The 17897-nt window shown below is 34.2% G+C and overlaps 3 protein-coding genes across 4 annotated transcripts; 2 read left to right on the top strand and 1 right to left on the bottom strand.

The window, feature by feature from the left end:
• Positions 1-503: 503 nt before the first annotated feature.
• LOC113727991 (prefoldin subunit 6-like) lies at positions 504-3670 on the top strand. 2 transcript variants are annotated; one of them, XM_072076475.1, is made up of 5 exons: positions 504-785; positions 879-949; positions 1082-1167; positions 2755-2815; positions 3261-3670. In XM_072076475.1, the coding sequence occupies exons 1-5, from the start codon at positions 707-709 to the stop codon at positions 3315-3317; spliced, it is 354 nt and encodes a 117-aa protein (XP_071932576.1). In that variant the 5' UTR covers positions 504-706; the 3' UTR covers positions 3318-3670. The 2 variants fall into 2 exon arrangements, with proteins under 2 accessions (XP_071932576.1, XP_027108228.1); XM_027252427.2 differs by having other exon boundaries at positions 514-785; positions 1043-1167; positions 3261-3604.
• Positions 3671-3972: 302 nt separating this feature from the next.
• On the bottom strand, positions 3973-6215 carry LOC113727990 (uncharacterized). The gene is made up of 3 exons (XM_027252426.2): positions 5350-6215; positions 5123-5243; positions 3973-4728 (listed from the first exon to the last, which is right to left on the bottom strand). The coding sequence occupies exons 1-3, from the start codon at positions 5884-5886 to the stop codon at positions 4199-4201; spliced, it is 1188 nt and encodes a 395-aa protein (XP_027108227.1). The 5' UTR covers positions 5887-6215; the 3' UTR covers positions 3973-4198.
• A 5967-nt stretch (positions 6216-12182) lies between these two features.
• LOC113727992 (flap endonuclease GEN-like 1) lies at positions 12183-16597 on the top strand. Its single transcript, XM_027252431.2, has 8 exons — positions 12183-12555; positions 13083-13259; positions 13355-13525; positions 14496-14677; positions 14810-15056; positions 15238-15367; positions 15553-16019; positions 16106-16597. The coding sequence occupies exons 1-8, from the start codon at positions 12361-12363 to the stop codon at positions 16334-16336; spliced, it is 1800 nt and encodes a 599-aa protein (XP_027108232.1). The 5' UTR covers positions 12183-12360; the 3' UTR covers positions 16337-16597.
• Positions 16598-17897: the final 1300 nt, after the last annotated feature.

Raw genomic sequence — 17897 nt, forward strand, 5'->3', positions numbered from 1 at the left:
TTCAAATTTTTTTTTGCTCTTCTCCGTTTTTATATTCCACCGCTCTTCCGCTAGAAAAAAAATTCATTGCAATTTGTAAATTCGGTAGTAATTGTACTTAAATGTAGATAGATGTTTGCCTTTTTTTTTTTTTTTGGAGAATTTGATTGTGCTTTGTGTAGACAAATTTAAACTTCGTTTGGCAAGTAAATTTTTTGAATATTTATCTAAAATTTTACTGTAGCTTACTGTAGAAGTTTTTAAAAAAAATTTTGAAATATATAAATTTTTTGAAATATATAATTTAAAAATTTTAAGAAATTTTTTGAGATTACTATAATTAACGTTTTTAAAAAACTCGTCGCAGATAAACTTGGCAAGAAAACTGACCTGCTAAACAAGGCCGTTATTTTAATTAACATTGACAGTACAACGGCTAAATTTTGGGTCAATTTGTTCATTTTTGGTCAAAATTGAAAGCATCAGGGGTCAGAATTTGTTTTCATCAAACTTTTGGTGATCAATATTGAAATCATTAAGGACCTAATTTTTTCTAGCGTCTAACGAGTTACGACTTCTGTCAATCCAAAGCTAGCAGCTTGAAGGATTGACCCACGACCCGGTATCTTTCTGACGCCGGGTTTTTCCAAAAACCAGCTCAGTTTTGACCTTTTCTTTCAGAATCCAGCAATCTGTAATCAGACTAAACAGTAGAGAAGAAGATCGAATGGCTTCATCTACAGCTCTCCGAGAGTTACAGCGGGACCTGGAGAACAAAGCCAACGATCTCAGCAAACTTCAAAAAGGCAATTCCTTTCCCCCCCAGTCCCCTTCCTTTCTAACCCTAATTTATTATTGCGTCAACATTTTTTACTGATTTAATCTCATTAACTCTTCAGATATTGCGAAGAATCACCAAGTCCGGAAGAAGTACACGATTCAGCTCGGCGAAAATGAGCTCGTTCTCAAAGTATTAATCTAGCTTCGTCCTCTGTCTACGCTGTTTTCGAGTGTTTTTTTTTTAAAGCTTTGTATTTAGTGAAAAGTTTGATATTTTGTGAAGGAATTGGAATTGTTGAATGAAGATGCAAATGTTTTCAAGTTGATAGGACCGGTGCTAGTAAAGCAGGATTTAGCAGAGGCCAGAGCCAATGTCCGGAAGCGAATTGATTACATCTCGGCTGAATTGTAATGCCGTCTTCTTTATCTATGTTTCTTTTCTTCTTTTTAGCTTATCAAGTCCTTTTGGTCATCCAGTATCAGTTGATTGAATTCTCCCTTTAATTTTATGAACAAAGTATCTTCTGTTTTCGTTTTTTTTTTTCCTTTTTGGGAATTAAATTGAAGTTAAGAACTTGTTGCTGGTCACTAGTGGTGTAGTAAACTTGGAAGTCAATTTGAGTGTGTGAAGTAACAATTCTTGTCATTGTATTTTCTTGTGGTTGTTGATAGAGATTATTAAGCCCTATCTTACTCCGAATTACTTGATCATTGGTTGCTACGAGTGATAGTGATTAAGTTTCTGAATCTTTTATTTGTTGTAAGTTGTGTCTATTGGGACTCCGACTTTTAGCCTATTCAATAGAGTAATTTTTTAGAAAGTGAAGAAATCAATTATTGAATCAATGAGCCAATTGAACTGTCAAATGCTACGTTTTTGTTTGAACCTGAGTCTTAGATCAGGAAAGTATTTGGGCTGTTGGGAAAGAATGCAAAGAAGAGCATGCTTTTTTGATGGCCTATGATGCCTAACAAGGGAATGACCGAAGGAGCAATTTCAAGATTCTTTATTTATTTATTTATTTTTTGCCCTACTCTCGTTTATTTGTCAGACAGAGCATATCTGGACAAGTTGAATGTGAGTGACAGAGCAATTTTCGTGTGCTTGTAACAAAGAGTGGAAACACATGTTGTTTGGAGGTTCAAAAGAATTGTAGTTGCTGCATCTGTGCACAACATTAAGCAGCAAATAAAAGGATGACATGTAATTTTTGATATAATAATTAAACACGGACACTTTTTGGTCTGTGTATAGAGTTAGAATTCAGAATTTTAGATTCTGTTACCAGAAATTTATGCTCACATTCTTCTGGTACTTTCTTGTTCACTATGGCACTTCTTGATAATTATGTTTGGTCTAGGCTGAGATTTTCAAGTGGAAACAAAGATTATGTTTTGCTTTCGAAGAACATATGAAAGTGGATTATCTGCGTCAAGATTTGTAACTCTTGACCTCCATTAGGCATAAATTGGATACCTTGGTAGAGAAAGTAGTGATGCCAGTTGTTTCAGTACTTTAGAGGTTTAGCAGGTACAGATGGTATTAAGTATGGCATAGGCCGCTTGGGCCTTGTAGGATAGTAAATATTTTATTATTTCCATTGAGAGGAAAACTACCCATTTATTGGGGTTCAGTTCCCTGGAACTTTTGGAAAGTTTCTTCAGCTAAGTGGGACAAGCCCCCTCCTCAAAATGTATTAGGAAACATGATAATAGGTTACCTGAGCTGCAATGCAAGTTGACTTTAGCTGTCATGGTTCAAACATGGAATACATCATTTTTAATTTTCTTGTAAATCTTCTTCTTTTCCAAACTTTTTTGAGTGCAAAAGTCCCTTGCTTGGAAATTCCTATACCATTTTTATGTATTTGAGAGTCATCAATAAGCATTTTTAAACCTCAGAGTCGAGTGGGCCATTTTTTTTGTCCTTGTTTTCCAATTTTGAGTTTCCTGCTTTGACATGTGCAACCCCTTACATTCACTTTTTATGCACAGGAAGCGTTTGGATGCTACTCTTCAGGATTTGGAAGACAAGCAAAAGAGCAAGCAAGAAACGGTTTGTGGCATTCTTCAGTAAATATTGCTGCAACATTCATTAGTTAAGATCAGTAGTGATATAACATTATGACAGTCACCCTGTATATCTTTGTGCACAGTGAGAATCAGATTGTGATCATGCTAGTGTTATCTTCTCCAGTTTTAACTGTCCTTATTTTTAGTATCTAAATTAACCTTTTAAATGCAATCTGGACCCCATTGTCCTTTGTTCCGTAAGAATAAGTTAGATTAATATTAGCATATTATGATTGTTCGTCTGTTTGGGTTTCAATATCCATGTCACACCACACCCTCCTAGTCCAGGAATCTTCATTAAGAGTTCTTAGATGCATGGTTTTTACCTCTTCTTCCTCTTCTTACTGCAGACTATTGTTGGTCAACTTTGTTGCTTTTTTTGTTTATCATTGAACTAAAAGTTTTTTTTTTCCCCAAATCAATTGTAGGTTTTCAAATTACAACAGAAAGTCCAGTCGTTCCAGGCTGGAAAGGGCAAGGCATAATATGTTGAAGAAAGTTTTTTTGTCGAGGGAGAATAGATCTTGCCAGTCTCACTGATACGCACCCGCCTATGTTCTCATTTGATACATATAAAGCATCAATTAATTGCTTATCCTGCATTATCGAATTCTATTGGAAAGTTCGATGTTGCACATCATGGTTTCTGAAAGTTGATTAATGTTCCTTACTCCAGAGTAATAGTTTTTCTCTTTATGTGTCGCATCTTCTTGAATGGTTGTATCATAGGTTTTGATTATTTTTGAGAAGTGATGTTTAGAGGTTGCTTTTATTCCTGGTTTCTGTGAGTGGTCCTACAGACATTAATTCTGAATATCCCTTTTTTTGTTTCTGAATATGATATGCCTACAGTCGATTACAATTTACAGCGACTGAAGAGCCATAAATTTAATATGCCTACGCTCGATACCTTACGAGTCATTGTTTGTACAAAACAGTGAAAGGAACTGCCTTCTCTTGTCGGTGGTGAGACAACAGCCAGCATTGTCGGCTGAGAGAGAATTTACCTATAGGATGTCAAAATGTTGACTTAAGGCACGAGCGAGCTTAGGGAATATTTCAAAACTATAGGATGGCTGATTGGACTTTCAGTGTAGAAGTTATTATGTTAGCAAGCTCTTGCCAATGTAACAAAACTAGTGATATGAAATTATTGCAGTCCATTCATTAACAAGTTTAGAGATCTTATGATCTTCTCCCATTTGAATGTCTCATGTTTTCTCAGAAAATTATTTTTATGTCTTATCTTTTCAGAAAGGAGGAATTTGTCAAAAGGGGAAATAAAATTCTGAACTTATTTGATTCAGCATCTTACAATCCCCTGGCATCTAATTTTGGTTTTATGTCCTATTAAAGGTTTTTCATTTTAAAATTGTTTGCCTGAGCTCAACTGAATTACAAGATCAGAAAGAAGCTCATCCAACAGATAATTCAAGACATGAATCTCCAGCTCACGGCCGAGCTCTTGCTGCTCCTCATCAAACTTGTCCCATCTGAGTCCATTTTCCACATCCCTAAGAGAGGCCTCTGCCTTCTCCCAATCAAATGTACCATCGCAATGTTCCCTGCCTATCCAAGATTTTGCTAGTCTCAGAAGTTCATAACCAGCTGGTTCAGCATCTTCTTGCCTTTTGCTTGTAGTAACAGCCAATTCATGCCTAAAGAAATCCAGTAATAGATGGTTTTCATCAGCTTCAAATCTCTTGGCCGAGGAGGCAGTTGCTTTGACTTGGCTCAGTAATTCCCTGGCCTTTGCTTCCACTGCATTTGATTCTTCATCCAATTCTTCGGCTATGGAATCTTCTTCGGTGGCAAGTCCTTCCTCCAAGTCAAAGGTCTCCAGTTTAGCAAGACTTTCAAACTCTTCGATCCTTTGCATAAGTATACATTTCCTCCCTGCAAATTTTTATGAATTATTATTACATTTCCTCCTTGATGCTGCAGTAATAATATTGACTCATAAAAGTGGGGAATTGAAGGATCTCCAATCAATTAGTGGTCAAATCATTTGTGTGTGTCCATCTAGTGTAATTTTTTTTTTTGGGCCAACCACTAGGCAAATTGTACAAGTTTTTTCACCATATAAGACTTTCTGAGCTACAAGTCAAAGAAGAAATTTGTTGACCGTTTGTTAACTTCCTATGGCACGCCAGAATTGCTCAAGATTCTAGGGTTTCTTCTTTACGAATGGGAAAAAATTCCCCTTAGAGATATCGAGTTTGACAGAAAAAAGAAAAAACTGAGGTCTGAAATTTCAACCAGTGCAAAAGCTGAGAGATTCGAGACATACTTTCCATGGTATCAATGCTTCGATTGAAGAAAGAAACGAATCCTCCATCTTCGCGAAATGGTGAGTTATCAAGAACTGAAACTGGGCTGTGTAGCTCGTTCTCATCAATTGAAAATTGCCCCTGCAGATGAAGTTGATTGATGAGTACTTGTAAGTTAATACCACTCAAATTATGGATATGGGATATGCTTGCATTAAAAGTACGTTTATCTATATATGAGACTCACCTCCATTTTTTTCCTGTTGTGGTCCATGAACTCAGTATTTTGATCACCACCCCATGAAGGTAAATCTTCAGCAGTAAAATCCCTCTCATACCAGCTGGTTGAAAGTTCTTCCACCACGTCCCTGAATGATTTCCATCGTAAAATGTCCTTGATTTTGGGTGTAGCCACTGAGACCTCTTCAGCCCCAGGAACAACAGGAGCAAGTTTACTGTCTTTATGATCCCTGCTTCTGGATAGCTTGCGCGAAATGCTTCTTGGTAAAATGGAATGAGATTTCACCATGGAAGCAAACGGTAAAAACTTAATGGCATTTATCACCATTTCTGAAGCCTTGTGGATGGCAGAGATTGAAATAGAAGTGGCTTTCGAACGACTTCTGAGTAGCTGAGTATTGGATGAATTCTTGTGAAACGAATTCATGAAACGGCCATTTGAAGAACACGACGGTGCTGAATCATCTGTGAGAAAATCTTTGAGCAACCGCGGTCGCCTCTCACAAGAATATGAAGCAAGTCTGGGTGATGAAGATGAAGCCATTGGCTAGCTTTTTCCCTTGATTAAATTCGCCGAATGGAAACTATAGCTTATTTCAAAAAAAAAACGCAGGATTAATTACCAGGATGTAGGGTTTTGCTTTTACTGGTCGGGAGGATGGAGCTGGGGTGCTATTTATATATAGCACCAGGGAATGAGAAGGAGAGTGGCAACTTCGGGTGCGCTTAATTAGGTGAAGGGAACAATGTAACGTGAGGAAAAAGACAAACACGGACGTAGAAGCATGGATACTTCTTGTGTTGTAGCTTAGGATTCTTTAATATTAACTCTGCAAATTTTTTAGACATGAAAACCGGAGAAATCTCAGGCCTTGTTTTAAGTATCTTCCGCTGTATTGCGAGATTTTTTTGTCCTCAAAGATGTCGGAGAAAAAAGCAGATTCAGCCGTCCCAACTATGGCCAAATTTGGTGCGAGTTAGATCTGTGTTACTGTGGTTAGTGGACATGGCCGCATGGGGAATATTGTTCTTGGTAATATTTCAAGATTTTGTTGTTAGGGACAGAATTTATTACGTCGCGTGTACAAGGGTTATTAATGCTTTATCAGATACTTGGTGAAGACATGACTAGAGTAAAATTCAATTCAACCCTTTCCATGCATTTGCCATTACACATACTGGCTCACAAAGTTTCTTACTACAGGGGGAACACTGCGTTGGCTCGTCACCTTGTGTCCGAATGCTACTGTCGATCTAATTGACTGTATTAACTGAGTGATTTATAATTTCCTCGCTAAGCATCTATGGTTTCAAAGACTAAAAGTATATTGTGGCTCGTACTTATAACTATAGAGCTGAAACTACCTAAATAGTATTTTTTTTTTTTTATTTTACCAGAAACAAGCTTCTTATATTGTACACCTAATGCAGTATGCTTTTCAATGAATGTCTTTACGTTTGGAGCGTAAATTGAATCCTCACCTCTCCCTTGTTTCCTTCTTTTCTAAGTAGGCAGGAGGTCTTGAATTCTCTTACTTAACGATCCCATTCAATTTTATCACCTAATCCAACGCTCTTCGAATCTTCACCTTTGGAAAGTAGATCTTCGACGTAGACCCTTTTTTTTCCTATAGTATAGTAATAATTAAATTACTGAATACATGCATTCAGTTCTACCTACTTGCTGAGGGAGTTGATGGTGTCTGTGTACTACACGAACTATTTTAGCACATGTATACTTGTCTGGACTTGGACTCTGGAAGCTGCTAGGTATTTGATGTGTTTTACTGTAGAATGATGATCTGTATTCTTTCTCCTTTTTTTTTAAAAAAAAAAAAATTGCAGTTTACTATTCATGAGTTCATGCAGCAAACAACAAAATCCTTCAAGGGAATCTTACAATATGATCAAACGCGTTGAATTAATCAGTTGTTTTGTCGCCAGGCCAAGAACAAAATGTTTGTCTGCCTGTCATGTAGATAGGTGACAAATGCTTGATTTAATTTGTAATTTAACTGCCAAGCAAGCAAACATAAGGTAATCAGTTTGTACTTTAGCATTGAGGTGTCTAGTTGACTGACTCCTAAACCAATTGTCTAATTATTGAGTTGATGATCATCCGCAAATCCCTTGGCGTTTTCTCTGAGTCATGAGATGTTACTTGAATAAAGTTTCTTAAAAACTAGTAGCATGATCTGGGTATTCTTACAAGTGATTTTGCCTTGCTTGCTGCTGTATAAACTTCTTTAAGTCATTTTTCTCTTTGCTTACTCTATAATGAAAATTTACAGAATGAGGCTGAGAGGGCCTGGAAATTTGCTTTTGTAGCAGTCAGAAGAACCCATTGTGATAGAAGTAAAATTCTTGGTCTGGCCTTTGAAGTGTCCTAAGCTTTAAATGATTATACCATTTTATAAAGTAAATACTCTGATTCAACTAGAATATCCATAAAACCATCCTATCTTGCTCAAGTTGGTTCCTTGTGGAATTAGAAAAGCTCTTCTATCTACTCAGTAAAAGCAAGGAATTGCCTTTCACAAACTTTTTTTTGGGAGAGGGGGATGGGGGGCGGTGATCTCATTAATTGCTAGGATGAAGAATCAATTGCAAGAAAGAGCAGATAGTTCGAACTCTGAATATTTGATAATTAATCCTTCCACACTCAACTATCAGGTATAGAATTCGAACTCTGAATCTAACCAGTGAGAGAAGATTTTAAAAGCTCTCGACTTTGGGGTTAGTTGTATACTCCCTCCCTTTTTTTATAACTGACGTTTAAAGTTTTGCACACTAATTAAGAAAAGTTTTTCATTGTTTAAATCTATACACTACTTTCCTTTTGTACCCTCATTAATTGTCCAATTCACCCATGTTTTCTCTCACTAGAGTATTAAATAGTGCTGTTTTACTAGACCAAAAGCAATGCAAACTAACTCCCACCAATTATGAAAAGAGAGATAAAAGGGTAAAATTGTGAAAAAATAATTAATGCTGCATGGGGATTATAAAACGATAGATAAAAGTACTTAAGAGCAAATTTCTTAAACGTCAGTTATAAAAAAAGGGAGGGAGTATATAGGTGGCAAATCAACCCATTGAATTAAATTTACCCATACCCGTCCACGAATAGATAGGTATGAGTATCTTAAATTTTTGCATATGGGTATAAATGAGTAATGGGTATTATTGGGTAACCCATGAAACCCAATTAACCCATTAATAAATGGGTATTATTGGGTAACCCATGAAACCCAATTAACCCATTTAGAATTGTCTTTCCCCAAATCTCTTTTCTTTCCCCACCCATTTTTTTTTTTCAGATTTTTCATTTTGTCATGATGTTAACTACTTTAGTTTCATTATTACATTATTTGTTGGTTTTGTCTTATTATTTTATTTTCTCTTAGTTTGTTAACTTGCTCATTTTTTCAACATTACCAATTTATGATGATTTTTAACCTCTTTTCCTATCTTTTCAAAATGAAATTTTAAATTTATATATGAAAAAAATGTTAGGGGTTCAAAATTTTTGGATTAAGTTTTTATGTTAGCTTTTGTAGTACTTAGTTCAATTTTTTATATTATTATTATTCAATTATTAAATAGCATGTAATTTTGCGACATAAAGTACGGATAGGAAAAAAATTGATAATTAGGCTTATTGAACATTATAAGTAAATATTTAAAACTAATGATGGGTGCAAAAGGCGATATAAATTGATAACTTAGTTTGCAAAAATGAATTTAAATGAGTTTACAAAAGTTAAAATAAATGGGTTATAAATGGGCAATTTGGTTACCCAATTTATTTTTTGACTTACCCATTTATACGAATCTAATTAAATTGATATAAATCGGTTGACTTACTTATACCCATTACCCATTTTACTCAATCCAAACCCGTCCAAGTCGCCCATTTTGCCACCTCTAGTTGTATAGAAATATAGAATTTACTCATTTATAAAGACATGAATATTAACTCCATTATTTATTTATTTCTGGTAAGCAACTCCTCCAGTTCCAGTATTTTGAAGCCTATAAACATTGTTGAATTCTATGATTTTCTCCGCAGTCAATGGTGGCCCATTAAACATGAATGGGTAATATGATCTTCATCCATCGTTTAGTCGGCCACAGTGGCCAGCCCATATCTATATTGTATAAATTTGAGATGGGTGTTTTAACATGGTTAAATTAAAGGATTAATCTTTCTTACACTGACAGTGTATACACTATCAGTATTGGATGATTGACAATTATGCAAAATTTGAATTTGAAATTTAACTTCTGCACACATGTCATGAATCCAACGATGATAGTGTATACACCGTCAGTGTAGGAAATATTTACTCTAAATTAAAATGCTTTCAACTCTTCATTCTTTATATATATATATATATAGAATTTTAATTTTTTAAAATTATTATATATCCTTTCATGTCTTTTGAATTCAAAAAGTAAGAAGTAACTCCAATTATATAGGAATATATATATCTATATAAATTTGAAAAAAGTTTTTTAGTGTGGTTAAATTAGAATACTTCCAACTCTTTATTCTTTTTTTAATAGATTTTTATTTTTTAAACTCATTATATATCCCTTCATACTTTTTGAATTCAAAAGGTAAGAAGTGGCTTCACTTACATAGGAATTTAGTTTGAAGTATATTAATGTGAGGCTAAATAAAAAGGAAACATCACCAAACCTACTAAAAGTAAAAATGTAATAATAATATTTAACCCTTCAACTTAGTAATTCTAACTAAGAGGGCACATTATATAGAAAATAAAAAGGAAATAATATTCACTGATCATGGATTTAAAAAATCAAGAATGATAGTACCATTCATGAAACCTAAATTATGAAATCACTAACTAAAAAACAAAGTATTGCTAGCCTTTAAATATGGAAATTTTTGTTTGAAATCTTTATTTTTGATGAAATGTAATAATAAAAAATAACAATTCTACCAAAAATTAAAAAAAGTAACAATATAGTTTAAGGAAAAAAATATAGACCATTTGACCCTAAACTATATCTACTTAATTGTTTACATCTAATCCAAATTTGACCCTAATTAAATTTGAATAAGAATATAAAATCCAAATGCTAAGAATATCCATAGGTATTATTGATTATTTTATGTATTTTTATCATTTTTTAATATGTCAATCTATAACTGCTACGTCATTTTTATATAGATTGTTTTTTTTAGTTGTTGAGGGTATTATAAGATATTATTAGTTTTTTGTTTGCATTTTCAGATACCAATACTATATTGTAAAAATGTTAAACCAAAATTAAAGGTTATGATTTTCATTTGCTTCAAATTTTATCTTTCCAATTTTATTTTGAAAATACAATTATAAGTATATTTTAAGTGTAAAACCAAATTGCAAGTTATGGAATTTTTTCTTTTACTTCAAATTTTAACTCTTCAATTTTGGAGTTGAATATGGATTCAACTTATCCTTCGAAAATTTGAAATTATTCAATTCAAAATTTATATGAAAAATAACTAAAGTTGGTGTTTTTATACTTTGTATTGAATTTTCATTTTTATAATTTACTCACCAAATTCACTTTATAATAGTGTAACATTAACAATATGTTAAGTTATATTTTGAATAAAAATGGAAAAATTAGGACTCTCAAACCAATAGATGTGAGCAATGCCTATCACAGTTAATACAAAAAGGAAAATCCCAACACACACAGCATGTTATATACATATGTATGTATGTAATTCTTAAAGTATATAAAAGAAAACTATAGATTTTTTATAACATAATATTATCTCGAATGAAAAACTATAATATTACTTTATTCTAATTGGGCAAATAGAAGAAAAAGAGAAAAATGTAGGAAAGGAAAATGAAGGGGGTTGGCCGTAAGGGATAGAGGTTGGAGGGCTATCCAAAGGTTTGGGAGAATGATGAGGGGGAAGGGGATAAAAATTTAGTGACGATAATAAAAAGCTAGAGGTAAATGGAAGAGAACGATGAGAAGTTAAAAAATGTGGAGAAAAATCGAAAATAGGAAAGTAAACAACAAAGTTGTGTGAAGAGATGAGAGGAGAAAGAAGAGAATTATGGAAGTATGATAGAGATGGCAAAAAATGAAAAGAAAGAGGTACCACGGTTGGATGTGTAAAAGTCATAGGAAGCAGCAGATAGTCAATTGGCACGTAAAAATAGACAAAAAAGTAATAGTTTTTAATAATTTTGAAAACTCTAATGACATATCTTACAAAGATTTATTTTTGTAATCTATATTAAAGTATATGAAAAATATTGTTCTATAAACACTTAACAATTTGAGGGGTACAAGATGGAAGAACATTTTTTTTCTAAAATCGAGAAAAATGAATTAATTATGATATATGTTTTTATATTATAATGTTTGATATATGGATATAACATGATATCTTTTGTCGCCTATTGAAAAAAAAAAAAAAAAAAAAACTTACAATAGCTCTACCATGTAAATCATTATAAATTAAATTATTTTATTCAAAATTTTATCATATATTGACAGACAATAGGGAACTAAATTTTAGTTTCAATTTATTTAAGATGTTAAAATTAGGAAAATCTGTTTTGTGCTAAAGTTTTTTTTTAATATGTTAAGCATACATTATTTAAAATTTTTAAATTTTTAATATATTTTTTCATTTACTGTAATATATAAATATATATTATTATATTAAATTAAATACAAATCTACGCATAACACGGATTAAAATGCTAGTGTTTAAAATTGCTGCATAAACCGGCCCACGGGCTCTGCAACGGCTATAAAAGATAAAAGGGAAAAAAAATGAAAATTCATTCTTGCAGTCTTGCTCTTTCTGTCATCTCCCTCCACCCCTTTCGTGAGGCATCAACTACCAAAACGGCAGAAAGAAGCATGTAAAATCGCCATTTCCTGAGTCGTCCTGCCCCAATTTGGATTTCCCAGAAATCCCTTTTCTCTCCTGCAGTAGAGTTTACCATTCTTGAACAAATACTTGTATCGTATGGGGATTGGAGGTCACTTCTGGGAATTGCTAAAACCCTATGCCAGACATGAAGGCTTCGACTTCTTGAGAAATAAAAGGGTTGCTGTAGACCTCTCTTATTGGATCGTCCAACATGAGACCGCCATCAAAGCCCACACTCGTGATCCTCACCTCAGACTCACCTTTTTCCGTACCATTAATCTTTTCTCTAAGGTCTCTCTGTTTTTTTTTCTTTCACTAGTTACTGAAAGGTTTAATACTACACAGTCACTAATCAAATTCCACAATCGCCATTTTCCTTCCCCTGCTAAAAGATTGAAGAAAAACATTTTTGTTTCTTCTCCTCAAAATTCAGGGGAAGTTATTCCTTCTTTTTTCTTTTTTTTTTGGCTGTGGGTTTGTCGGGAAGGGTGGCTTCGCTCTGTTGCGTTTGAAGAGCATTCTGTTTTCGGGTGCACTGTTGCTGTTACATGCTTTTGGGTTTTTGTTTTTAAGCTTAGCTTATAATAAAGTTCGTATCTTTTAATTTTCTGTAAAATTTTCTGGGATTATCTGTTTGTGTAGAAAAAGAGATTCATTTAAAAGATAGAAAAGGTTATTCAAAGAAAGGTGAGGAATGAATGAAGGGCGCATCATCAAAATTTATACTCCGGTGATTGAAGATTATTTCGACATGTCTTACTGCACGATAATTGTGCTGACTGATTGGAAAGTAATGTAGTTCTCCGGTGATTGTGCAGTTTGGGGCATTTCCAGTATTCGTACTGGATGGGACCCCATCGCCTTTGAAGTCTCAAGCAAGAATCCAGCGATTTTTTCGAGCGTCCGGCATTGATTTGTCGAGTTTGCCAGTAGCTGAAGGGGGCATTTCTGTTCAAAGGAACCAGGCATTTAAGAAATGCGTCCAAGAATGTGTTGTAAGTTATTATAGATGCCCGAGCATTGTCTTACAAAATGGCAAATAGCCTTATGTAGCATGATGCAGATGTTTCCGACTTATATGTTTTGATAGGAATTACTTGAACTTCTTGGAATGCCGGTTCTGAAAGCAAAAGGGGAGGCTGAAGCATTGTGTGCCCAATTAAATAGAGAAGGACATGTTGATGCATGCATTACTGCTGACAGTGATGCATTTCTCTTTGGGGCGAAATGCGTCATTAAACGCCTCCACCCTAACTCCAAGGTAATTTTAGTGCTCTGGTCTTTCAGTTTATCGTTGAATGGTGCACGTTAAGAAGCCTGACTTTTCTTCCTTTCATTTTGGTCAGCAAATTTACTGGACAGAAACTAAGTAGTTTGTCTATGGTTTTTTTAGTATGGATGATTGAGATTCTTTTTACCCTTTATTCTGCTGGATCCCTGTATGATTTTGCACAAAAACATCACAAGATTGATATGTTGATATTGGTGGTAGTTCATTTCAAAAGCTTATGCATATGACTTGATCCAAAATAGAAATATATGTGAGAACACTATTCTCAGATTGTGTGAATTTTTGGATGACTTTGTTGTTGGGTGTGATTGCACATCGCTTGATATTAAAGAGATATCCAGGTAGTGGTTTATGGATCCAATCTATGCTCCTTACTTCCACCTGTTGTTCCTATCAGTTACTGCTTCAATATCTTGAGAAATAATGCATGCCTTGTTTGATAACCATAGCTTGTGTTTTAATCTGTGACACGGTTTCACATGAATCAGTACATGCTGGAGCTACCCCCTTATCACCTTAAACATATAAGCATCATAGTGAAGAAGGAAACTAGGAAAGTCTATGTCTGAAAGTGCAAATATCAGTAAATTGGGAATTATGGGCATGCTCAGGATTTGAACTAGTTTACTGTTAAAGAAAAGACAAATTTCTCGGTGAATTGAAGGCTAATGTTACTAAAGATGAGCTCTAGCTATTATGATGGCTGGTCTCAGTTAGTTTATACCTGGATCATAAGTCCAAAAACTGATTTTCTAAATCAACCCAATTTTTTCCCTCTCTTTTTTATTTGACTAAGTTGGGGAGGTGTAGAAGACTCGCTTGAGTACCATATCCTTTGTCTTGTCCAATTCATTTTAGTATTTATGACTTCAATTCTTGTGTATTGCTGAGGGGAAACTCTCTTTATTTGCAACCCAGTAACTGTAGTCATGTCGTGCAGGAGCCATTTGAGTGCTACCATATGGTGGACATCGAGGCCGGTCTTGGACTCCAGAGAAAACACTTGATTGCAATTTCTCTTTTGGTTGGGAATGACCACGATATGAATGGTGTACGAGGGATTGGTGTTGATACAGCACTGCGCTTTGTCAAAACTTTTAGCGAAGATGAGATTCTGAATAGGTTCGTTATTTATACTTGGTAAATTTTGTACATGTTCTGCATGCAGGAGTCGTAGTATTCCTTTGGGGCAGGAAACGTTCCTATGGTGCATCCAACTATATTATTGTTGTCAATGCTGCGAACAATTTGCAGGCTGCGTGAAATTGGCAGAGGCGACAAGATTGTCATCCCTGGGTATCTCAACTCAGAAGGTGATTCTGTACATAGTTTAGAGGAGGCCTATCATAAGCCAAAACTTCTTCATTGTTCACTATGTGGTCATCCAGGAAGCAGAAAAGCTCATCTCAAGTCTGCTTGTCAATATTGCAGTTCTGTCACTGGTGAAGGTTGCTTAAAAAAACCACAGGGGTTCAAATGCCACTGCTCTGCCTGCAATTTGGTACAACTTTCTCTTCCCTTTGTTTCTATCTTCTTGAGTATCTACTGGAGTGAGTTAATTGACTCCTGCTTTAATGTATGGCATTTTAGTTTACTTAAAATGTCTATGCTATTTTGGATAACTTAAGATTGCACCTATCACAATATGTTTATTCTGATCATGGTATTGTGTTGACTGGCAGGAGCAAAAAGCCAAAGAGCAGCAAAAGAAAGAAAATTGGCAACTAAAGATTTGCAAGAAGATTGCTTTGGAGCCTAATTTCCCAAATTTGGAGATTGTGGAAATGTACTTGAGAGATAAGAATGGAATAGGTATGGCTGATTCCTTGAAGTCACCCAACCAGGACGGGGTTGTTTACATTTGAATGTAAAAAGAGAAGATTTCTATATTAGTTTATAATTTTTGTTTGTCCATTCTAAAGCCCTGCTGCTTTTCCTTCTATAAAGTTTATAATGTTTGTAGCCACTAAAAATTAGTATTCTTGATGCTTCAACAGATGATAATCATCAAATAGTATGGGCAAATCCCAAAACAGAAATGCTGATTGATTATCTAGCTTATTCTCAGCATTGGGAGCCATCTTATATACGACAGAGAATGCTTCCATTTCTGTCAACTATTTTCTTGAGAGAGATGGCGTCAGATCCAAAGACTGAGTTGTTATGCGGCCAATATGCTTTTCATTCTATTCACCGCATGAAAGTTAGATATGGACATCAACTCTACGTAGTTAAATGGAGGAAAGCTTCAAGAACAGTGGCTGATGCTGTTTACACGACCCCTGAAGAACCCAATGCACAGCAGGAGCTCGGGGAAGCCAATGACTCCATAGATCTATTAGACGAGGTAGATGTTCCCCAGATTCACATTGATGATGGTTGCTGGTACTTATTGACTGATGAAGATATGGAGCTCGTCCGAAATGCCTTCCCTGAAAAAGTGGATCAATTTCTGAAAGAACAGGTAAGAAGAAAGCATCTTTTCCCTCTCTCTGTTTGCTTGATTTTGTTTTCTTCCTTCACAAATGTAACCTCAATAAACAAATCCAGGTATTAAGAGAAATGAAGTCAAAGAGAAAGAAACCAAAATCAGAATCAACACCAGGTGTCCAGCTCAGCATCACAGAGTTTTACCGTTCATCTAAAGTTGTTTGTGGAAAAAAGCCTCGGGAGAATGCAGATGAAGGTTCAGAGAACAAGTCAGGATCTTCTGATAGAGAGAGAAAAGGAAAGAGTCCTAATTTCTCCAAGTCAGCCAGGCGTCGCCTGTTGTTTGGATAAGCAATGATCTTAATGTGCCGAGCCAGTCCCGTTGCATCTTCAAAGCAAGTTAATCTTAGTGTGATATGTAAATTATCTTTGCTTATTATATAGGCCTTTGATCAACAATCTCAAGTGTAAATGGCTAAATTTGGGTCTTAGCAAAATGATGTTAGTTTTGTGGAGTGACCATGATTTTCAATCTAAATTATTTGGGTTGAAGTTGCTAAGATTGTTTTCTAAGATTTCGAAATCAAGATTAGCTTGCTTCATTGTCCGCCATTGCTGATTGAAGATTCTTTGATTGTTTAGAGCTTGCACCAGAAAGAGGCAATGATGTCGTGTAAGCAGAAATGAATGCTACCTGCGCATGTTTCAAGCTTCTTGCCTCCTTTTCTTTTTTTTTTTTTAAAGAAAAATCTTATACTAAGTGATACATGACTTGTGCAACTATCGCAAATTAAATGATGTTTCACTTCCTTGAATATAGGGATTTTCTTATTTGTATATATTATTAAACATATCGTGATTTTTAGTCACATTTTGTAAGTGAACTTTTCTTTATAATTTTTTTCCAAATTTTTTGGGGCGCAAGCAAGTTGATGAACATGGCATGGGCATCATTCATGTGTGTGCAACTGAAAAAAAAATGATATTTAAAAGAATTTGATTTATTTTTGTTGAAAAGCATTAATTTATGGGTTTTTCTAACTGGTGCTTTTAGGACATTTATTAACGCATCTAATGCTTATCTAAACTATTATATATATACATACTAACAATTATTATCTTCTCTTGTATTTATATATTTTCTTTATTTAACCTTCCCTACCATTTCTTATATTTTTTTATTTGTTCTAATTAATCTTATATTTTTAAAAATATAACATTTGAAATATATATTAATCTATGGGCACCCGTTAAACAAACCGTTAGTTTATAAGTATTCAACAATTTTAGTATTTTTAAGAAACTATGAATTTTTTATTAGGTTAGTGATAATTAATTCAACACATATAAAGCAATGACAACCTGATAAGGAGATGGATAGTTAAAATGATGTAATTTTCCTTTAAAATAAGGGTAGATTAGACAATATATTAAATTGCACAATTTGTTTACACCAATCTCTTTCCTCCCCGCTTTCCCACTTTATGTATACTAAGATAATAATAATAATAATAATAATAATAATAATAATAATTAGTTTATCACTATACAAGAAAGCTTCATATATAGTAAGATGATAATAATAATAATAATAAGGGATAATTGCAGAAACCTCCCCTGAGGTTTCTGACATTTGCACTGACCTCCCCTGTGATTTGAAAACTTACACTGACCTCCCCTGAGATTACTAATCATTTGTAAATTCAGTCCAAACGATTAAAATATTGTTTTAGGGAGTGAAATACAAATTTTGTACCAAATTTGTCCTTTGTACTACATGTCCAATGAATGACAAAGTACTACAAATCAATTAACAATTAATAAACTTTAAAGAGTATAATTTATAGACAAATACGCATTACCTATTTAATGTACAAACTCTTTATGGATATTTTACTTTCAAACATTTAAT

Source organism: Coffea arabica, chromosome 2c (genome assembly GCF_036785885.1).
Source record: "Coffea arabica cultivar ET-39 chromosome 2c, Coffea Arabica ET-39 HiFi, whole genome shotgun sequence".
Lineage (NCBI taxonomy): Eukaryota > Viridiplantae > Streptophyta > Magnoliopsida > Gentianales > Rubiaceae > Coffea > Coffea arabica.

Bases quoted from the DNA above. Each gene is read 5' to 3' on its own strand.
- LOC113727992 (XM_027252431.2), top strand. From the start codon at position 12,361: ATGGGGATTGGAGGTCACTTCTGGGAATTGCTAAAACCCTATGCCAGA. The intron at 13,260-13,354 runs GTAAGTTATTAT...ATGTTTTGATAG, and splicing joins AATGCGTCCAAGAATGTGTT to GAATTACTTGAACTTCTTGG. The intron at 15,057-15,237 runs GTACAACTTTCT...GTTGACTGGCAG, and splicing joins ACTGCTCTGCCTGCAATTTG to GAGCAAAAAGCCAAAGAGCA.
- LOC113727990 (XM_027252426.2), bottom strand. From the start codon at position 5,886: ATGGCTTCATCTTCATCACCCAGACTTGCTTCATATTCTTGTGAGAGG. The intron at 5,244-5,349 runs GTGAGTCTCATA...CTTCATCTGCAG, and splicing joins ACAACAGGAAAAAAATGGAG to GGGCAATTTTCAATTGATGA. The intron at 4,729-5,122 runs GTATGTCTCGAA...AAAAATTTGCAG, and splicing joins AAGCATTGATACCATGGAAA to GGAGGAAATGTATACTTATG.
- LOC113727991 (XM_027252427.2), top strand. From the start codon at position 707: ATGGCTTCATCTACAGCTCTCCGAGAGTTACAGCGGGACCTGGAGAAC. The intron at 786-878 runs GCAATTCCTTTC...TTAACTCTTCAG, and splicing joins TCTCAGCAAACTTCAAAAAG to ATATTGCGAAGAATCACCAA. The intron at 1,168-2,754 runs GTAATGCCGTCT...TTTTATGCACAG, and splicing joins GATTACATCTCGGCTGAATT to GAAGCGTTTGGATGCTACTC.